Here is an 18,602-nt window from a genome sequence, read left to right as displayed (position 1 = left end):
AAAATCTTTTGTTGAAAGGTCTAGTGGATAGTAGAGCAGCTGTTTTTTTTCATACAGAATCAGAAGTGACCTTTGACCCTTTACCACAAAATGACTATTTTTTTGTGCTGCAGTGATAATGTTTCACCAATAGTTGTCAGAATCATCTGACAAAAATTGTGAAGTTGCTAAAACTTCAAAAGAACATTTTAAACACAGGAAGCAAGATAGTAAGGTGTACCAGTCCTACAAATGTTACCAGGCTATGTGTGCTATGGGCATGAATTTTCTGTGAGTGTTTAAGCAAACAACTTCTTGTCGCTTATTTATGAACTGTTCTGTAAATGCTTCTAAGTGCTGTACATCTCCCTCCTCACCCCTAGCTTTGAAAACCTCACTGTGTTAGAGGAATCTGAAGTTGTTAAACACAAAAAAGTCTTGTTACATTCATTCTCCTTTTTCCTTCTTAGTTTCCTCATTCACCTGTTGTTTATATTTTTTCTCCCTGAGTCTAAGCCTGCATCATCTCCCAGCTTAAAAAGGGAAGTATATTCCTGTAATTCAACTTCTGCTTTAATTTTCATTTCTCTTTTTATGTAGTCTGTATAATTACTGACTAGTGTTCTTTCCTCTGGTTTCCAGCAAATTCGGAATTTGACCCTGCACTAGGTTAAAATTGTTCTAGATGGTGTTGCTGACGGCCATAGACCATTCATGTTCCTCCTCTGTAATAGGAATCTTTGACAATGAGATATATACTTTTTAAAATTTGCTGTCCCTTTTTTATCTTTGTCAGCGTTTTTCCTTATTATCTTGTAACATTTGGTTGTGGGAGTATCTGTCCAAGTCTAAAAAAAATCCCAGGACTTCTGTTTCTTCATGCCTTCTCCTGACACTGTACTCCTGTACTCTGCCTCTCTCCTGCACATATGTCTAACTTTATCTGAGTTTGATACCACCTCTTCTTTTTGCTATATATGCAGATATTTTCAGTGTCATTTTGATTATGTCCTGTCTGACTCTGTTCCTGAAGCATCAGCCTGTAGCAAGGCTGAAAATAAAAATCTAGAACTCTAAATGTTGAATGAGCTGTGGTGCTACTTTTTAGTGTTTTGTGTATGTGATTCAAAAATTGATCTCTGTGTAATCTGAATATTAGGTTTTTTACCAAGAAGCCTCAAACATTTTTTAAAATTTGTTTTGGTAATCTTATTTAAGAGTTAAAGAGATCCTGTTTTCCTAGGAGTGGTGTTGAAAAAGTGAAGTGTAAGCACGAGATGTTTGTTTCAGAAAGTTTGGCAAGCTGTAGAAAAACGTGCCAAATTTCTGCAGCTCCCAGATGGTCAGGAGGAAATCTGAAGAGAGCAGTTTCAGTACTTTAGGGAAGCTGTGGGATTTCATGGGCTGTAAAATAAAAAATGTCTAAATCTATCAGGTCTTTTGTCCTGAAGCATTCCAGATGTATCCAGTTGTCAATAATTTATTTCTTTTTACAGCTTTGCAATAAAGAAGAGAAAATGCTAATTAAATTCTGATTGTAACTGTAATTTTTTTGTAGTGAAGTATACTACTTGGCTGAAATCACAGTGGGGAGATGAGAATACTGTATCTGTGTATAATACTTACTCACATAACTAGAATTCTGTATTTCAAAATACTTACACTTTGTTACAAGTTATACTTATAACTTAATACTTTGTATTAATGTTTAGATGCTTAGTTGCAATGAACATATGCACAAAGGTTTTAATTTTTCTGGAAATACTGTTTTCATAACTTATTAAAAACAGGTTATGTCCATTATTAGTGTTCTGTGATATAGTTAATATCATACAAATATAGTTAATATTATACAAATAGTTAAATTTGTAGCCATCTCAGAGATCTAAAAATTAATGGGTCTATTTTTGTCACTTTATATTTTGCCTACAATTGGTTTCCATTTAGCCAAGAGATAATAATATCATAAATCATGTATCACTGGTTTTGCTGATAACTTAGTATCATACAATACTAGTGAACTCAAGATTTTTGTACTCTGGCTTCTGCTTGAAACAGGGTCAACTACAGTAAGTTGCTCAGGACACTGTCAAGTTGAGTTTTGGATATCTCCAGTGATGGAGATATGCTTAAACAGAATTTTCTGTGCTTCAATTTGTACCTATTGCTTCTTGTCCTGTCACTGTGTATGTCTGAGAAGAATCTGATTCCATCTCCTGAACTTTCTGCTCCACTTCCAAATTGGGTAATTTTGCACCATGGGAAGATTCCTTTGAGCCTCCCCTTCTTCAGGCTGCATAGTCCTGTTTCTCTTAGCCTCTCCTTATATGACAGATGCTCCAAGCCCTAAGCAGATGTCATATTTATATCAAAGCTTTCCTTTTCAAAACTACATCTCCTCACAGTGGTAAAGTACAGTGGTAAAGCTGTACAGTTCAGCTCAAAAAAAGATCCTGAGAAACAGTAAAATGATCTATTTTGAAATTGTTTTATTTCGCAACACTACCCCTATGTTAACTCTTTTCTTATTTCAGCCAAGGTTTATGGTTTTCATAGAGCATTTACTGGAACACTGAGTTTATAATACTATCTTTTATCCCTAGGAATCTTTTTCAGTATGGTGTTCGATATTTAATATAATCTTTTATATAATCTTTTCCTTCAGAAGAATGAGGTAGAACATTCTTTGATTAATGGACTACCTTTTTATAAATAATTTTTCCTAAATTTGCATTTCTAGAGCAAGCAACAATGGCTTATTTTTGCTTAGTAAGGATAATATCCTTAGTTTCTCCTAGAGCAGCAATAGAAATGTCTTTTTCTCCGAGTATTTAAAAGAATAGAACAGACATGTTTTATCAGACCTTCTTCTAAAGGAAATAAATGCATTGAAAAGAAGACAATTTCACAGGCCTGTGATATCTGCAGACTGCAAACTGATAGTCAGCAGTCCTGTGTAGGTGGAACCTTTCCTTCACCAGCCCTCTGATGTTGTGTTCTTAGTTTGAGAAGTGATTCTGGCATTCTGTTGTTCCTTCTCTTGTATTATACTTTCTGAGGCTCGCAGGCAGAGTTACATAATTTACTGTTCACACACAGAACACAAATAACATAGTGTTTCTGTGAATGTACTAGTTTTTTTCCCTTGTCTCTTGGCAGACTGTTGGCAGATCAGCAGCAAAACCCAGCAGGATTTGGGAGATATTAGCTTATATTTGATCCTTCTTTCAGAGTTAGCAGGCTCTTGCTTTGAGTTTTATCACATTCAGATTGGTGCTTTGAGTAATTTTCTTCCCTTCATAGAAGTAAGAATGAAGGTTTCTGAAATGCAACTTCTTTTCTTACATCTTTTTGCTTGCTGAGTGCCAGTACTGGTCCCTCCTCTCTGGTTACTGATGTTATTACTGTAATTCCTCTATTCTCCAAAACATCTTTTTAACAAAACTCTTTTTGCTGTACTCACAATATTGCACCTTCTGCATGGCCAGGACACCACCTAACTGAGCTGGGGACCCGTATTCATGCAGTCTATTTGCAAATCTGTGTTAGGTCTTGAACTAAACTATGATCTTGTGCAAAACTAGTCTCCATTAAGTAAACAGCAGCATAAAGCTTCTACTGAGGCATATAGAAAATGTCATGATGTTTTCTTTAGGGTGAACACCTGCCCATGGGGCATGAACTGAGATGAAAAATGTGCAGCTGGTGCCTAAACTTAGAGTAAATGTGAAAATTTATTGAAGCATCCTTTGCTTAGCACTCAAACATCACACATTATTAGTGTAATTTGCAAACTAATAATACCTGAATCGTAGTGACAGTGTGACTTCAGTTGCGTTGCTTTTTCTATTCTGAATTGGTTCAGCAGTTTCTGAAGTGTTCATGAGACTGCTCTGGCAAACCTGCAGCTGTAATACAGCCCAGAGGAGTGAAAATAGGGGAGAGGAAAAGGAAGGAACAGTGGAGAGTAGGGGAAGATAAAAACTGTTTAGTATGAAGGGCATGTGAAAATTGCTGTAGTTTTACTTATACCATATTAAAACTGAAGCAGGTGTATCTCCCAAGACTAACTGTTTTCATACCTTTGCAGTGTAATTAATATAAATACAGGCACAGTTCCATAACAAATGTGGATTTTGAAGTTTCAGAGAACATGTGATAACCCCACAGACTTATTAATGTTGATGAAAGACCACCTTTATTGCTAAAAGACATTGCTGTAGTTGCATCTCATTGTTCTTCATCGTGGTTGAAGTTTTACCTCTTTGTTCAAGGAAAAAAAGTTACATTTTATTGGTTTTCATCAACTCTTCTGTTTTGTTCTTTTTCCTAGGAAAGGGCAACATGATGAATGCTTTCTCAAAGAGTGCTTTCAGTACAGCTGAAAATAGTTTACTTTCAACTTCCTTCTTATATTTGTATACCAAAGTTGTTTATATGTTTTTAGTCTTACATTATCTTACAGTACAGAAATGTAGGCTTTTCAGAATGAAATGATTTTGACAGTTACGGAAATTGGACTCAAGATTTCTAGTTGTAAGTCATTAAGCTTTGCCTCAGTTTTCCAGTGTTGCCTTGTAAATTCACTCGAGGTCAATTCTGTAGTAGTATTTACCATCCATTTGATCAGAATAAAAACAGTTCCTGAAAACAGTTCAAAATGTTTTATGGTGAAGTAAATTAGAAAAATAATTAATACTAATCATATGCCATAGCACTTTCTTTAGGACAATGTCAGGATATAAAAAGAAATATTCAGTCACTTTAAATATGTTGACATTTTAATGTTGTTTTAACTACAGGTACAGAGAGGCTCTTGTCAAGTGGGATGAAGCACTTCAGTTAACTCCAGAGGATGCTACACTTTATGAGATGAAATCACAGGTAAAGCGTGACAATTCCTTGCCAGTTTAGAAATTAGAAAAGAAGACACTGTGTTTCTGAACGGATACTGGGCATTGTTCAGTTGTGTGCAGGAACAACAACACAATTTAGGTATTTTGTTTTTACCAGCTAACAGGGCATCTTTTAACAGAAATTGGAATAATGGTGTTCTCCTAGTCAGTCACAATAAACATCTTGGTTGGGTTATGAATTGGGGTGCTACATTGCGGGGAAAAAAATTATGTTGGAGGGATCAAGGAGAGCCTTAGCCAAGAGAGATAGATCAGCAAATCTGACCATTAAAAATCTGCCTGCTCTTTCTAAAAATTTGGCTTAATACTATCTGCTGTTAATACTAAACATGGGTACTGTGTGCAAATGGTTTGCTTCAATCTGGTTTTGTATTAAGTGTTACACAGATAAATCAGTCATGTAAAAGACTGTAGTATCTAATCTAAACCTGCTGTCTTTCAGTTGGAAGCTGTTTCCCCTTATCCTATCACTACATCCTTGTAAAAAGTACAATTCCAGCTTTCTTGTTATTCCCATAGGAGCCCTTTGGATTCTAGGAAGCATCTCAACAGGCCCCACAGGTCCAGCAAGTGGTTTTAAAAAGCTACATTGTTTGAGGAAGAAAGGAAAAGAGAAAAAAAAAAATTGGTGAATTTATTATGTAACTTTTAGGAAGTTTGCTGTTACTGTTAGTTACTGTTTAGATTTAAAATCTTCATTGTTACTCTAATTCTTCTATTGTGTAAAAACTCCAATCAAGACTCTAACACCCCTACTTCCCCAAAAAAGAAGCCAAAAAAAAAAAACCCAAACCCCAACAAATCCCAATAACTAATGCTGGTTCTTTCCCATCGTCTAGTGGCTGCTTTTTCTAATGGATATTACCACATTTGCTCCTCACCGACATCTTGTCTGGTGAAGTGAAGAAAGTCTGATTTTGCAAAAGAATTAATACAATAATCATTACTTCATTTCAAGACAATGAATAGTGAAGGATGCTTTTGTTTTATGTAACTGCAGAAGGTTTAGCTCTTACTAGGTTATGCATTTGGTTTGAGAGATTCTTTATGGCTTAAAGGTTTTTCTTTAAATTGTGTTGGGAGAAGTGTGTTGTTGTCTTTCCATAAGTGGTAGTGTAAGAGAAAAGATCTGTCTACTCTAGTGAAATGGCTGGAAAAGAGTTGCACAAATGGCATGAGCGAGTAGCAATATTACTCTTCTACCTCCAGCAACCTTTGGCAAGGGCCTTCTCTGTGTTTAGAAATGGTTGAAAGATTTTTCTTCAACAAATTTGTTTCAATGCTTTCTGTTTCTGTGTGTATTTCTAATATCTGCAGAGCTATGTATTAAGGAATTTCAAATTCTGATTATGCATTTTTAGAAGATGAAGGTTAATACAATTCTGCTTTAATTAGCAGCAGATTGCTATAAAGGGTGTTAACTTACATAGCAGTTCCTTTATAAGTTTAATTTTTAACTTCACTAGTAAAGAAGATCTTCACGTCTGCTAAGATGTGAATATGATATTGGTAAATTTTATCATCACAATTTAAAGATCTAACTGTTTTGAATATAACAGCTGTTAAAATTTCAGTTTTTAAATTGTTAAATTTTCAATTTACAGTTCTGCTCGGTGGGACAAATTAGTGAACAGCTCCCTTGTTAACTGTTTTTTATTATAGGCTTATGTGAATGCAAGAATTTAAGATAGGTCCCCAAAAGCATTATGTTTAATTGAAATTACACCAAAAGTAAGTATTTTCACACTGAAAATAGCAGGAGAACTGTGAAGTGTGTAAGCTTACCTGGATCTGAGCTATGATGCACTGAATTATCCAAAGAAGTGCTTACTTACTTATTATCGAAAGAGGTGCTTACTACAATGTGCTTCCATCTGTGCTCCAGTAATAATACTGAGGTTGTTGTACTTGGCCCCCTAGTACCTGTATTTCAGCAAAATGACAAAGGTGAGTTAGAGGCACACAGCTTTTCTGCTGACCAAGAGGAACTGAGAAACAGCTGTGTTACTCTGGGTCATCTTGTGAATTATCTGTTCTACTGATACAAGTGGAGAATAATGAAGGCTGAAAAAACTGAAAAAAAAAGCTGAAGAAGCCCAGGCCTCTCTTCTACCATGCTTTTGCTTTCTTTCTGAGAAGTTCTCAGCAGTTGCACCATTTCTTTTTGATTTCACTTTCTTGCATTGCATAACACTTGTTACACTGTGAATAAGAATACAAGGAAAGCTTGTGTACAAAATATACATTTATAAAATTATTTATTGAATCTTTTTAATAAAACATGTCATGTTTCATTTGGTAACATCTCTTTCATACATGCAAATAATTATTGCAGATTTTTTTTTTGCAGTAGGACTTATGCTTACTGGAAGCTCTTTAGTAGAATGTGTAATTTGATACCTTTGTATTTCTAAAAGCACTGATGTGAGCTGTAGCAATTCACTTTTGTCAAAATAGAAATATGTAATTCATTCAAAAAATATTGTGGCCAGTATTTAAAAGATACTGTCTTAGAGCTGACTGTTTTATTCCAGTCCAGCATACCAGCACAAACACTGCAGCTGTTACAGTGTAGCTCAGTGGAAATGTTTTGGAGGAGCTGTACACCAGCTTCAGAAAGGCCTTGACCAGTACTGGGTCTATAAAAATCCCCCTGTCTTGATATATGTGTCACATACTAGAGGAGGAGGTTCATGTTTGGAATGCCTTTGTGAAATATACAAAGATTCTTTATGGTCTGTATTAATTTTCTATCAGTGAGAAAATGTCTCTTCCTGAAGTAAATCTGTTGGACTATTAACATTGGATGATGAAGTGGGGTTTTTTTGCACAGGCTTGAGTATCTGTCTTACATCCTTACATTTATTAGGATAACCTTATGTTGGGTTACACAGCAGCTTTTCCATTCTTTAGGGTTTCCTTTCTCAACAGCAAACAACATTTTCAAAACTGAATTGTTTAATATGCGGCTCAGAAAAGTATGATAATGGCACTGTAGGAATTTGTAAATGTTTCTGGTAGGTTCCCAAAGATCTGTATTTTAACAGATGTAGAATGAATGTCTTTCAGTACTTCTGAAGAGCAGAAGTAGTGTTTAAAGTTCCTAGTTGTCAAAGATACTTGAAATAAGTGTATTTCCAGAAAATCACATGGGAACTGTGGAATTGCTCAATTGCTTCAAGAAACCATAGAATTTGATGAGATTTTTTTCCATTGCTCTCAGCTACTCTTTGATCCATTTAAAGATTTTTATGGTTTTTGAGAGGTTAGGGGTGCAGTTTTCTTTGCATGCAAGATCTGTCAGTTTACATACTTGACACTTCATCACCAGCCTAAGCTGCTTCCCCATTGCAAGGACAATGGCTGGAAACGAAATGCTTAATGTTTATGCCCGTTTATTTCTGCATTTTTGTTGAAAAGCAAAAATCTTTGAAAAAGACTCAACAGGAGTAACCTAATATAAGTAGTATTGTAAGTATATTCAAAAAAATATATAAAGACTGCCTATGTTGATGCGGCCACTAAGACTCCTTGAAATTATTTGTAGGCTGAATTCCTTAAATATTGGCTGGATTATTTTATTGCTGATTTGAATTACAAAGATGGAGGAGCAGACTTTGACATACTCTTTGATTTTTATCTTAATGTTCGGTGGCTGGACCATGTGGGACATTTTTGGGTGAAGAGGGATATCAAAGGACTTGGTACATTGTGATGTTATATAACGAACCATCCTGGGAGCGAGACTTGGTTCTATTCAGTACTACTTCTGAGAATTCACCTGGTTTATGTTGCTTATCTCGTGACACTTGCACCTCAGATCTCAGATAACTGTGCAACTATGAGAGGTTTTTTAAAGTACACGATACAGTTTTTTAATATATATTTTTAGAAACAAGTAAATTCAAATGTAAACCAGCAGTTGAGTTCCTTTTAGTAATTTTTTGGATGTTTTGTCATCAGCTCTATAAGAATCTAGTTTCCTTCAATGCTGCATCCTCAATTTGCATTCATTGAACAGGACCAGGATTTCAGATATATGTCACTTCTTTGTTTTTATATATGAAACCCATAATCTTCAAATATTCCACTGTCTCTCTCTTCTAAAGGCTTTCTTAATGTTGAACTTAAGAAATAATATCAACTTCTACACATCAGTCTTCCTACTTAAGAAATTACAAGGTTTCTAAGACATGACCAGACTTAGTTTAGATTATAAGAAATCAGCTAGTAAGTGCTGATTATTTTAAGTTTGTTTTTCTTAGATTGGGATGTGTACAGAGAATAGTGAACTGTCAAAACATTAGTGTGAACTTGAGAAATCTAAATTACAATAAAGCATTTCTGTGTGGTGCAATGATAGTTGCTTTGAAGTGTGGATAAATGTAAACTACTTATGGGTGGAATCAATTTTATTCATCTGTTTTTTGAAATGTGTTACTGGATGGAAAAAGGAATTGGGTCAGTTTCACTGAATGTGGACTGTATCTATATATAGTGATTCAGCTTCATTTAAAACCAGAACTTACTCAGATTCATAACACTTCCAAAATATTGTGGGCAGAACATTATGGGTCACTCTTCTGCCTGGATTTCTAATAGTTGGTCAGTCTCCTGATGAGAGTTTCTATGTTTAATTGGTTTTTTGCCATTGAGTTCTTCTAATTCTTCTCTCTTGTATGACTTTTTCTAAAGATATGTTAAACTAAGTTATTATAGGACGTGGATGATACTGTTTTAAAGCATGTAATAAGGATAAATTTCTTTGGGTAAAGCAAGTCCTGAAAATCCACTTACTGAACATCTTTATAAGATGTTCCCCTCCAGTCACTTATGACACGTACATATGTGTGTGTGTGTGTGTGTGTGTGTGTGTGTGCACAGTGAGAGTCTTGAGATGTTTTTTCTGCTTCATAATTTTTTTTCCTAATTATAAGATTGTTTTCTAATAGAGTATTATCACTATATATATGTATCTCACTATATATACACCCATCACTTTATATGTACACTATATATATATATTATGAGTGTGTGTTTGTGTATACACATATGTGTATACACACATACTTGAAGTGGCTGCATGTTGAGCATGTGACCGGCACGCTGTGTGACAAGGGGGGGCTACAGCACGTGTGACTCCTGTTTGCCTTTGTCTTGCCCTTGTGTCTGTACCCCAGAGCACCACTTCTCAAATCTGTGCACAGGAAATCTTTGTGCTAGCAGTGGTTTTTATTCCTTGTTCACTGTGGGTTTTTTGGGTGTAGAATAGTTTCCAAGTAGCATACAGGGGTGTTTATTAAAGTGATAATGATAGAGTCTTGGGTAGAGTAACCCAAGACAAGGCTGCACACATTCATGTCTGCCACTGTAGGTTCATTTTGATGACCTCTTCACCTGAGAAAAAAAGTGTAGGAAAATAGTGTGCATTAATAAGTATATTCATTATACTGGCTGACAAGTGTAGCTGAGTCATTTTATTAATAACTGAAAAAACTACCTGTGTTGGGTAAAAATGCGTATAGATTCAAATGTGTGCTTGTTTGAATGTACTTTGAGAATCTAATGCCAAAGTTATTAGGAGCAAAGTAATTACTACATGATCTGGAAGAGCATTTTTAAAGCAGCTGTTGATGCTGGTGCACACTGTAGTCATAAATAGAAGTGGGATAATTGCCTTTATTAGTAAAGTAATAATTCAGTAAACAAACCAGCAAAATTCATTAAAAACTACAAAAGATTTTTTTAAGCACTTACACAGATGTTTTGTAATTAAGTTTTCAGTAGGAAGTACTGGTAGGAAATACAGAGTACTTGGGATGCATAAAAATGTTCCTGTGAATGTATACTTGGATTTGTTTCTCTTATAAGAGAGAATAAATACATTAAGACACTGATGTAGAAGATAGCTGATAGATTCAGAATCCCTTCATCTTGGTAGGATGTACACCTATCCACTAGTAACAGTTTGATTCATTTCCCACATCTGCTGCAGAAAACGGAAAATGCCCATACAAATGTAATTAATCTGAAATTTTTGGAAAACACATGACATTCATCATGGACTTTTATACAAAATGCAGTCATTGATAACTGTTGAGCGGGAAAAAGGGGGAAGATGATAGACTGCTGTAGATTGTTTTTCTAAAGAATTTTTAGGTACTTCTGAATTCTAAGATACAGTCCACTGAATGGAATTGAAATGAAGCCATAAGACTAGTCTTAAGAAAAATTTAGTCATACTAGATTGATACTAGCAGAAGTATCAATCCAAAGGGTTATTCAGAAGCTATGCTTATGATGTTTCTTGGTTTTTCAGTCCAGGGTTGCTTTCTGTAGTAAATCTTTGCCTTCCCCTTTCCCTCTTCCTCTTTTTTTAGTGTACTGCTCACCTCTATGCTGTGCATGTACTATTTGTTAGAGTAAATACTCAAGATCACGTTTGAATCCTCCTTTACTCCACACTCATATTTATCTATTTAATATATCAGAGAACAGTAAGGTTAAATAAATCTGTTTTGAACTTCAGCAATAGTCCTAACATGTTCTAATATTATTCATCATAGTTGTGGTCAGTTGGGATGAAAGTGGTTGCCCACGCATGAGTCTAACCCTGTGGTTGACATTCTCATCATACTGCAGGAATGCAGTTGTCATTTGTTTCTTACACTGGTATATATCACCATAGCATGTGGGTGTCTGAAATGATCTCAGAGTGATGCAGGTCTTCAGGTGATGTGCCAGTCTCATGGTGGTATTGGAAACATAAGGCAAACTTTGAACCACATTGTGTGTTGCTAACTGTGATTTATTGCCTTAGTTATGGAGATTCAACGCAGGGAGAATAATCCTGTGGTAACTGCTGAGTAACAGAGATTTTCACATTCAGAAACCACTTTTTTCCTTACTTAATGTAGATGACTTCATGTGTAAGTTAGGCTCTGCAGAATGCTTGTTCTCTAAATACAGCAGTCATTGTTAAAGGTCTGTTTCCATACTGAGTTACAGGGATTGTTTCTGTAGTTGTATCATGTGCACCGCACTGTTTCTGGTAGATTACAGCTCTTTATTAAAAAGAATAAATACAGTCCAGGAGTTTTCAATAGTACTTGCACATTTATTATCTTTAGCTCTCCATGTGTTTCTCTTTCTGACTATTCTGTTATGCTTCTATAGGCTCTGGGGTTTGTTGACTGGGAGAGACACCTTCAGAAGCAGTTAATCTACTGCTAATAGCATTGCTTAAATAGTTTGGGTGACTTATCCTCTAGCATGCCTGTTTCTCTCTGTGGGGATTGAAATTAATCTGGGTGACTATCTGAGGTCAGACAAGTAACTTTTAACTAAAAAAACCTGGATAAGGTGAATCTTAGTTATTGAAACAGTGGTTGTTGTATGGGTAATCCCAGAAGAATTAAATTTCTTTTCAGTTTTGCTTATTTTTCTTCCTCTTCTTTTTCTATTTCTGATATAGGTCCTGATGTCTTTACATGAAATGTTCCCAGCGGTGCATGCAGCAGAAATGGCTGTTCAGAGAAACCCACGTTCCTGGGATGCTTGGCAGACTTTGGGACGTGCCCAGCTTGGATTAGGAGAGATAGCACTGGTATCTACTATATATATGTATATCCTTATGGTGACTTGAACGCAGACAAGGAAAAAGTTCATTATTTCCAGTATTCCCTCTGCTTTATTGTGTTTCACACATGGTTCCTGTGTGGTTTTGTTGCTGGACTTGTGGAAGACCAGTCTAGCTTGAAGATTTTTGTATCATATGGCTTTATGCAATAGAACAATTATGCTGACATAACTGCACATACTACATTCTGGGTACTGCTACAGTGCAGCTCACCATAGCTTAATGAGGATAATGTGAAGTCCAAGGATCACCTGATAATTCAGGCTCAGTTTTTACACCTGCCTGCTTACAAAATTCTATTGTCTTGTTTTCCTTGTGTCCTGCTTATGCAGCAAATAATGTGTGCTCATTCCTGTTTTCCTCTGGCTCCTTGACCTCAAATGGTGGCTGAGGTTGCTTCTTTATTTAGTAAGAGAGCAGAAAGCCAGGGATGCTCTGCAGTAGCTGAAGTGCATCTTTTTTTATTGTGGTGTAATATTTTTTTGTTAGTTTCTATGAAAACTCAATAAGTGAACTTTCAAATTCAGACACATTCTCAGAGGTCCATTAAAAAAAACATTTGTATCATGACCTCTTAGATGAAAAAAGATACTGGTTGTTTTTTGAATAGAAGTAGCTGTGTGCTGCTTTGATACAATTAATTTTGTTGGTAATTTAGAGTGGTTTTGCAAAGTTACAATGTTTGGTCTGAAAATTTTCAAGAATTGAAAAAATGATAGGGTTTTTTTGATGAAGGTTAAAAATTCATACAAAACTAATTTTTAAAATGTAGTAAGAGGCAGTGTTAAAAACCCCAAACCAACTAGAACAAATGCAAACTATGTGAATCACCTAGAGTCACAGAACGGTTTGGCTTGGAGGGAGCCTTAAAGATCATCTAATTCCAACCCCATCTAGCCTGGCCTTGAACATTCCCAGAGATGAGGCATCCACAGCTTCTCTGGGCAACCTGTTCCAGGTTCTCATCACTTTCACAGTAAAGACTATCTTCCTAACACCCACATTTCCCCCATTTCAGTTTATTCCCATAACTCCTTGTTTCTACAGTCTCTGACGAAGAGTCCCTCTCCAGCTTCCCTGTATTCCCCCTTCAGATACTGGCAGGTTGCCATGAGGTGTCCACACAACCTTCTCTTCTCCAGGCGGAACAGCCCCAACCTTCTCACCCCATCCTCACTGGGGGGGGTGCTTCAGTCCTGTTAGACCAAGCCTAAGACGAAGGCTGTGTGTTACAGATGTGCAGTGTGCACCCTTTGTTGGTGCAGTACCATAATATGAAATATCTCATATAAATCCATGCATATCTGCATTTCAGCAGTGGTGACATTCCATGGCTTTTGTGGTGTAGAAGGGTAGGGTTGATGGTCTGGTCTGTCTGGATCTTTTCCTTCTAAGAGTATGAAACTGTCTCTGTAAATTATGCCTGAGAATTTTAAATGCACTAGTTTCAGGAAAACTAGAATTTTATTTCCTACAAGCATTCTAAGTAATTGATACTGCCTATTCTGTAAAAACTGCTATAGTTGCTGTAATATCAGTTATAAATAGTAATATACATGTACTAGTTACACCCAGCAGGTTGATTCATCAAATCCTGTAAGATTTTTCTACATAGACAAGTCATGAAGCACCAGTGGGACTGGATATCTTGAGTGCTGGGGACCTAGTGTTCATATTATATTAATTTTGTCTTATTTTAGAGTAGCACTTCTGGTGCTTTCTTAGAATGGATTGTTGAGCTTAATCAGAAAAGGATCTAGTTTATGTATCTGAGACTATTCAGTTATGCAAAGCAAAGCATTTTAAGTGGGAACAATCAGAGATTTGCATCAAAGCACTTCATTCATCTGAAACATTGTTCTAGGTGCTCCTTAATTGTTAAATTGACCTTACTATGGTGAAGAGAGAGGGAGAGAGGAGGGGTTATCACAAGTAGTTTGCCCTCTTAGTTTTTGTTTGTCTCTGAGTAGGGAGCTTGAGGTGTGGAAGCTCCTGGTGGTGTTCCCCGTGCTGTGGTACTTCGTTGCCATGCTTCATTGAACTGCCTTCTGATAAATATTTTTCACATACAGAGAAGTTGGGGAGGTCTTCTAAAATGCAAATAATGTTCACTATTTGTTTTTTAACCAAGTGATTTTTTAGGAATCTTAAGAGCCTAAAACTGAAGGAGTTTAAAAATAAGAAGTTAGTTCATAGTTACTGAACTTGTGGAGTCTTCTAGACCAAATAGTTTAAGTCATAATTATCCTTTTTCCACTAGTCTTTCATTGCAACAATTTTCTTTTTTCCCTGCATCATATTTTTTACAAAGAAAAGTTAATAAAGCACAAATATCAAGGCATTTTTAGGGTTTTTCTTTTTTGAGATTTAGGAATTACTGTCCTTCTCAAGAACTGCTTTCTCTGCTTCTTTGTTTCATTTCTTCCCCACCAACATCTGTCTTCATTACCCACATCCTGCCAAATGATCTGTTGTGAATATTTTTATTACTTCATAATGAATGATGCATTTTTTCTTAGGGAAAAAACCTATTTACTGTATTTAGTTTGAAGTTTCCCAGGTCTAAAATGTTGCTTCCAAACAACTATAATATATATTATGAGCTGTGTAAAAATAAAAGAAAGATTTGCTTGGATTTAGTTTTTGTCAAACTTGTGACAAAAAGAATGAGCTAAACCAGGCCCTTTTTATTTAGCTTTTATGAAAGTTTTTTGTTCTTTTTTTCGGAATTTAATAAATAGGATAATTCAACAGTAATACTTAAATGTGAGCAAGGAAAACTTTATTTCTGTAAAGGCAGAAATTCCTTAAAATCTACAAATCAATGTGCAGAGCATACCAGTAAACCTGCAATGTGAATGTAGTAACTGTAGAAATATAGCCAGGCTTGCAGTATTTCTCTCATTTCATTGCAAATACTTGGTTTTACAAATTAAATTTCCTATATGGCTGATAACATCTTAACTAGTTAACAATTTCACACCAATAGCTTCATTACAAGAGTTCCTCCTGTGAGACAGGGTAAGCCCCATGCTTTGATTAATCAAGGGAAAAAAAAACCAAACTAAAACCAAACAAAAGCAATATTAAAAAGAAAACCCAAAACTAATCACAAAAAAAAAAAAAAAAAATCAAGACTGAATGAAAGGACTGAGTCTACCACCATGGAGAAATTCATCAGCCCTGCAAGATGGTCATAGGCAGCCAGCTCAGTGACCCTGCTTGAACAGGTGACCTTAGAAGGTCCTGGCCACCCTCAGACGTCTTGTGGTTCTGTGACTTTGGCTTTACCCCATTCTAGGGCCCTGGCAAATCTGGAGTACTGAGGATCACAAAGTTGAGAGGACAACTCGTGCATGGGTTTTGTTTGATGTTTTGAAGGGTGTGGTTTCCTGTATTCCTGCTAAGCAGTTAGGGCTTTAGCAGTCTTCAAGTGTGACACAACATTTTGTCAAAAGAGTCATGCCTTGACAATATGAATCCTCAGATCAGCCCTTTCCTTTCATCTCTCTTGAAAGAAATAGTTTTGGGTCTTTTAGATAATGATGGAAGTTTTGTACTCCCAGAGAGAGAAATGTCTGTGCTCTATTGGAATGCAGCTAATTAACATAACTACTCTGAATTTGAGATAATTTTTCAACATGTTACAAATGTTAGCATTTAGAAACATAGAGTGTTTTGGTAATAAAAAGGAAATTGGTGGTTGGCCTTCCACTGAAAAGTCAAAGTATTTAGAAAATGCTAAGTTAATAGAGAAAGTACCATGCTTTTTCATTTAAAGTGGGGTTCTGTTAAATTATTTTCAACTTTAAACAGTCCTACTGAGTTATTGAAGTAATAGTCAGTAATGTAAGCATCCCCAGGAAGGTTTTGTGTTAATCCTCTCCATCTACTATAGAGTAAATGTTTGTTTTAACCACTGTTGGAAATCATAAATATATTTTGTTATAGTGATTGTTAATTCACAAAAAGATCTTCTAGTCAGAGGTGATTTTTATTTTCCATCAAGAAAGCTGAAGGGTAAACAAGTCTCCAAAAGTTTAAATGCCCTTTTCAGCTAGATTTCTGCCAGGGGTACTCACTTTTTGTAAGTGATTGTGGCTGATTTAGCTGGTGCCTACCTTTGTCAGATGCTCAGGACTTTCGAGGAGTGGATTTCTCAACACTGAGACCTTGTAATTGAAAGCTTTAGCTATATCAGATGCACAGGATAAGACAAACAGGAATGTTGAACAAGGTTTATTTGACCATTGTTTTAAAATTCCTGTAATAATTTTGGCACTAATTTGGTAATAAAGAAGTAAATGTGTTCTTGGATTTTCTGGATTTGCAAGGTAAGTACTGATAACACTTAAGCTTTATTTTCATTGGCTAACTATGTCAATTTTTAGAATGGGATTGATTTTTGTGGTTATTGTTTCCTTTGTCTTCCTGGATTATATCCTTGTGTCTGGTAGACCACAGTGTAAGAGGTCTGTGTGGTAGAGGCAGCCTGAAGCAGTGATTCAGCAAAACATGCAGCAGCCTTGCAGGGGTGTGCACCTAGGTGGAAGGGCAGAAGGATGGTAAATGTGAGGAAAGAGGACTGTGAGGAAATGAATTGGTGCAAAATGACATCTGTGAAATCTGTCACCGAAGCAAAAGAAAGTACAGGAGGATACAAATTTCTTCAAAAAGAGAAAAAGGAAGTTGTGGAAGTGGGGATATCTCACTCACATCTACCAGATGAAAACAAAGACTCTTATGCATTTGTAATTTATTTAACCAAATCCCAATAAGCATAAGGCAAAAATAGTCTTTTACATCTGGAAAATTACTGTATTTCAAGTACTTTCTCCAGAACAGGAGATCTCCAGAACCTTTGAATAAAATGGTTTTGGAAATGTAAGAAGGACAAAATACTGTGTTCACCTCATTTTGTAAGACACTAGAATTACTTTCGATGAAATTTCCAGAGAGAATTTTTTTATTGAAAAGCAGAAATAATCTGAACAGAAAATTACACAGAAAAGTTCAAGATAACAGTTTAAAGTAAAAAAAATAAATTTAAAAAAAATCTGCCATTCAGATTAACTATAGAAGCTATTAAACTAGAGTAAAAATACCTGAAAGGATGGGACTTTTTTTCTTGTTTGAAGGAGAGAACTATCATGAAGAGTCTTTAAGTATATGAAAATGTCTTATTTCTCTATTTTCTGCATTACTGCGATAAATGCTTCTGTAAAAATGAGTTATTATGTTCACGGTGAGTAGTACAAAAATAAGACTCAAATTCCAGTAATATATTGTCATAGAATCATAGCAAGCTTTGGTTTGGAAGGGACCTTGAAAAGTCCTCTAGTCCAACCCCCTGCAATCAGCCAGGGCATCTTCAGCTAGACCAGCACTTGCTCAGAGCCCTGTCCAGCCTGGCCTTAAAGGTTTCCAGGGACAGGGCATTAACCATCTCTCTGGGCAACCTGTTACAGCATCTCAGTAAATCACTGTAAACAGTATCTTCCTTACATCTAGCCTGAATCTACCCTTTTTTCAGTTTAAAGGCATTATCCCTTGTTCTATCACTGCATGTCCTTGTGTAAGTCCTTCTCCAGCTCTTCTGTGGGTCTTTACAGGTACTGGAAGGCTGTTGTAAGGTGTCAGTGAACCCTTCTCTCTCCAGGCTCAATAGCCCCAGTGCTCCCAAAGTGTCCTCACAGGAGTTGTGCTCCAGGCCCCTGATCCTATTTGCTGCTTCCTCTGGGCTGTCTCCAGCATGTCCCTGTCCCTCCCGTGCTGGGAGCCCAGGGCTGGATGCAGGGCTCCAGGTGGGTCTCAGCAGAGCAGAGCAGAGGGGCAGAATCCCCTCCCTCCCCTGCTGCCCACGGGGCTCTGGATGCAGCCCAGGACACGTTTGGCTCTCTGGGCTCTGAGTGCTGTAAAAACACACAAAATTTTTCCATATTAAAGATAATTTAACACAGAAAAAGATTACTTACTTTACCAGTAGACATCCTTTGAAACAGGTCAGAAAGCGTCTGCCTAGTGTAATATAAAGGTCTACCACATACTTTGGTAGCAGATACAGCTCT

At 36.3% G+C, this 18,602-nt stretch overlaps 1 protein-coding gene across 1 annotated transcript in view; it reads left to right on the top strand.

The window, feature by feature from the left end:
- The window catches only part of TTC33 (tetratricopeptide repeat domain 33), a 44,032-nt gene that overhangs the window by 19,736 nt on the left and 5,694 nt on the right, over positions 1 to 18,602 (top strand). Inside the window, exons 3-4 of the mRNA XM_002195972.7 lie at positions 4,782 to 4,863; positions 12,370 to 12,501. Of these exons, the coding sequence (XP_002196008.1) occupies positions 4,782 to 4,863; positions 12,370 to 12,501 (214 nt within the window). The remainder of the gene's footprint in view (positions 1 to 4,781; positions 4,864 to 12,369; positions 12,502 to 18,602) is intronic.

The sequence above is a fragment of the Taeniopygia guttata genome, chromosome Z, assembly GCF_048771995.1.
Source record: "Taeniopygia guttata chromosome Z, bTaeGut7.mat, whole genome shotgun sequence".
Taxonomy (NCBI): Eukaryota; Metazoa; Chordata; class Aves; order Passeriformes; family Estrildidae; genus Taeniopygia; species Taeniopygia guttata.
This window is presented reverse-complemented; position numbering and strand designations above follow the sequence as displayed.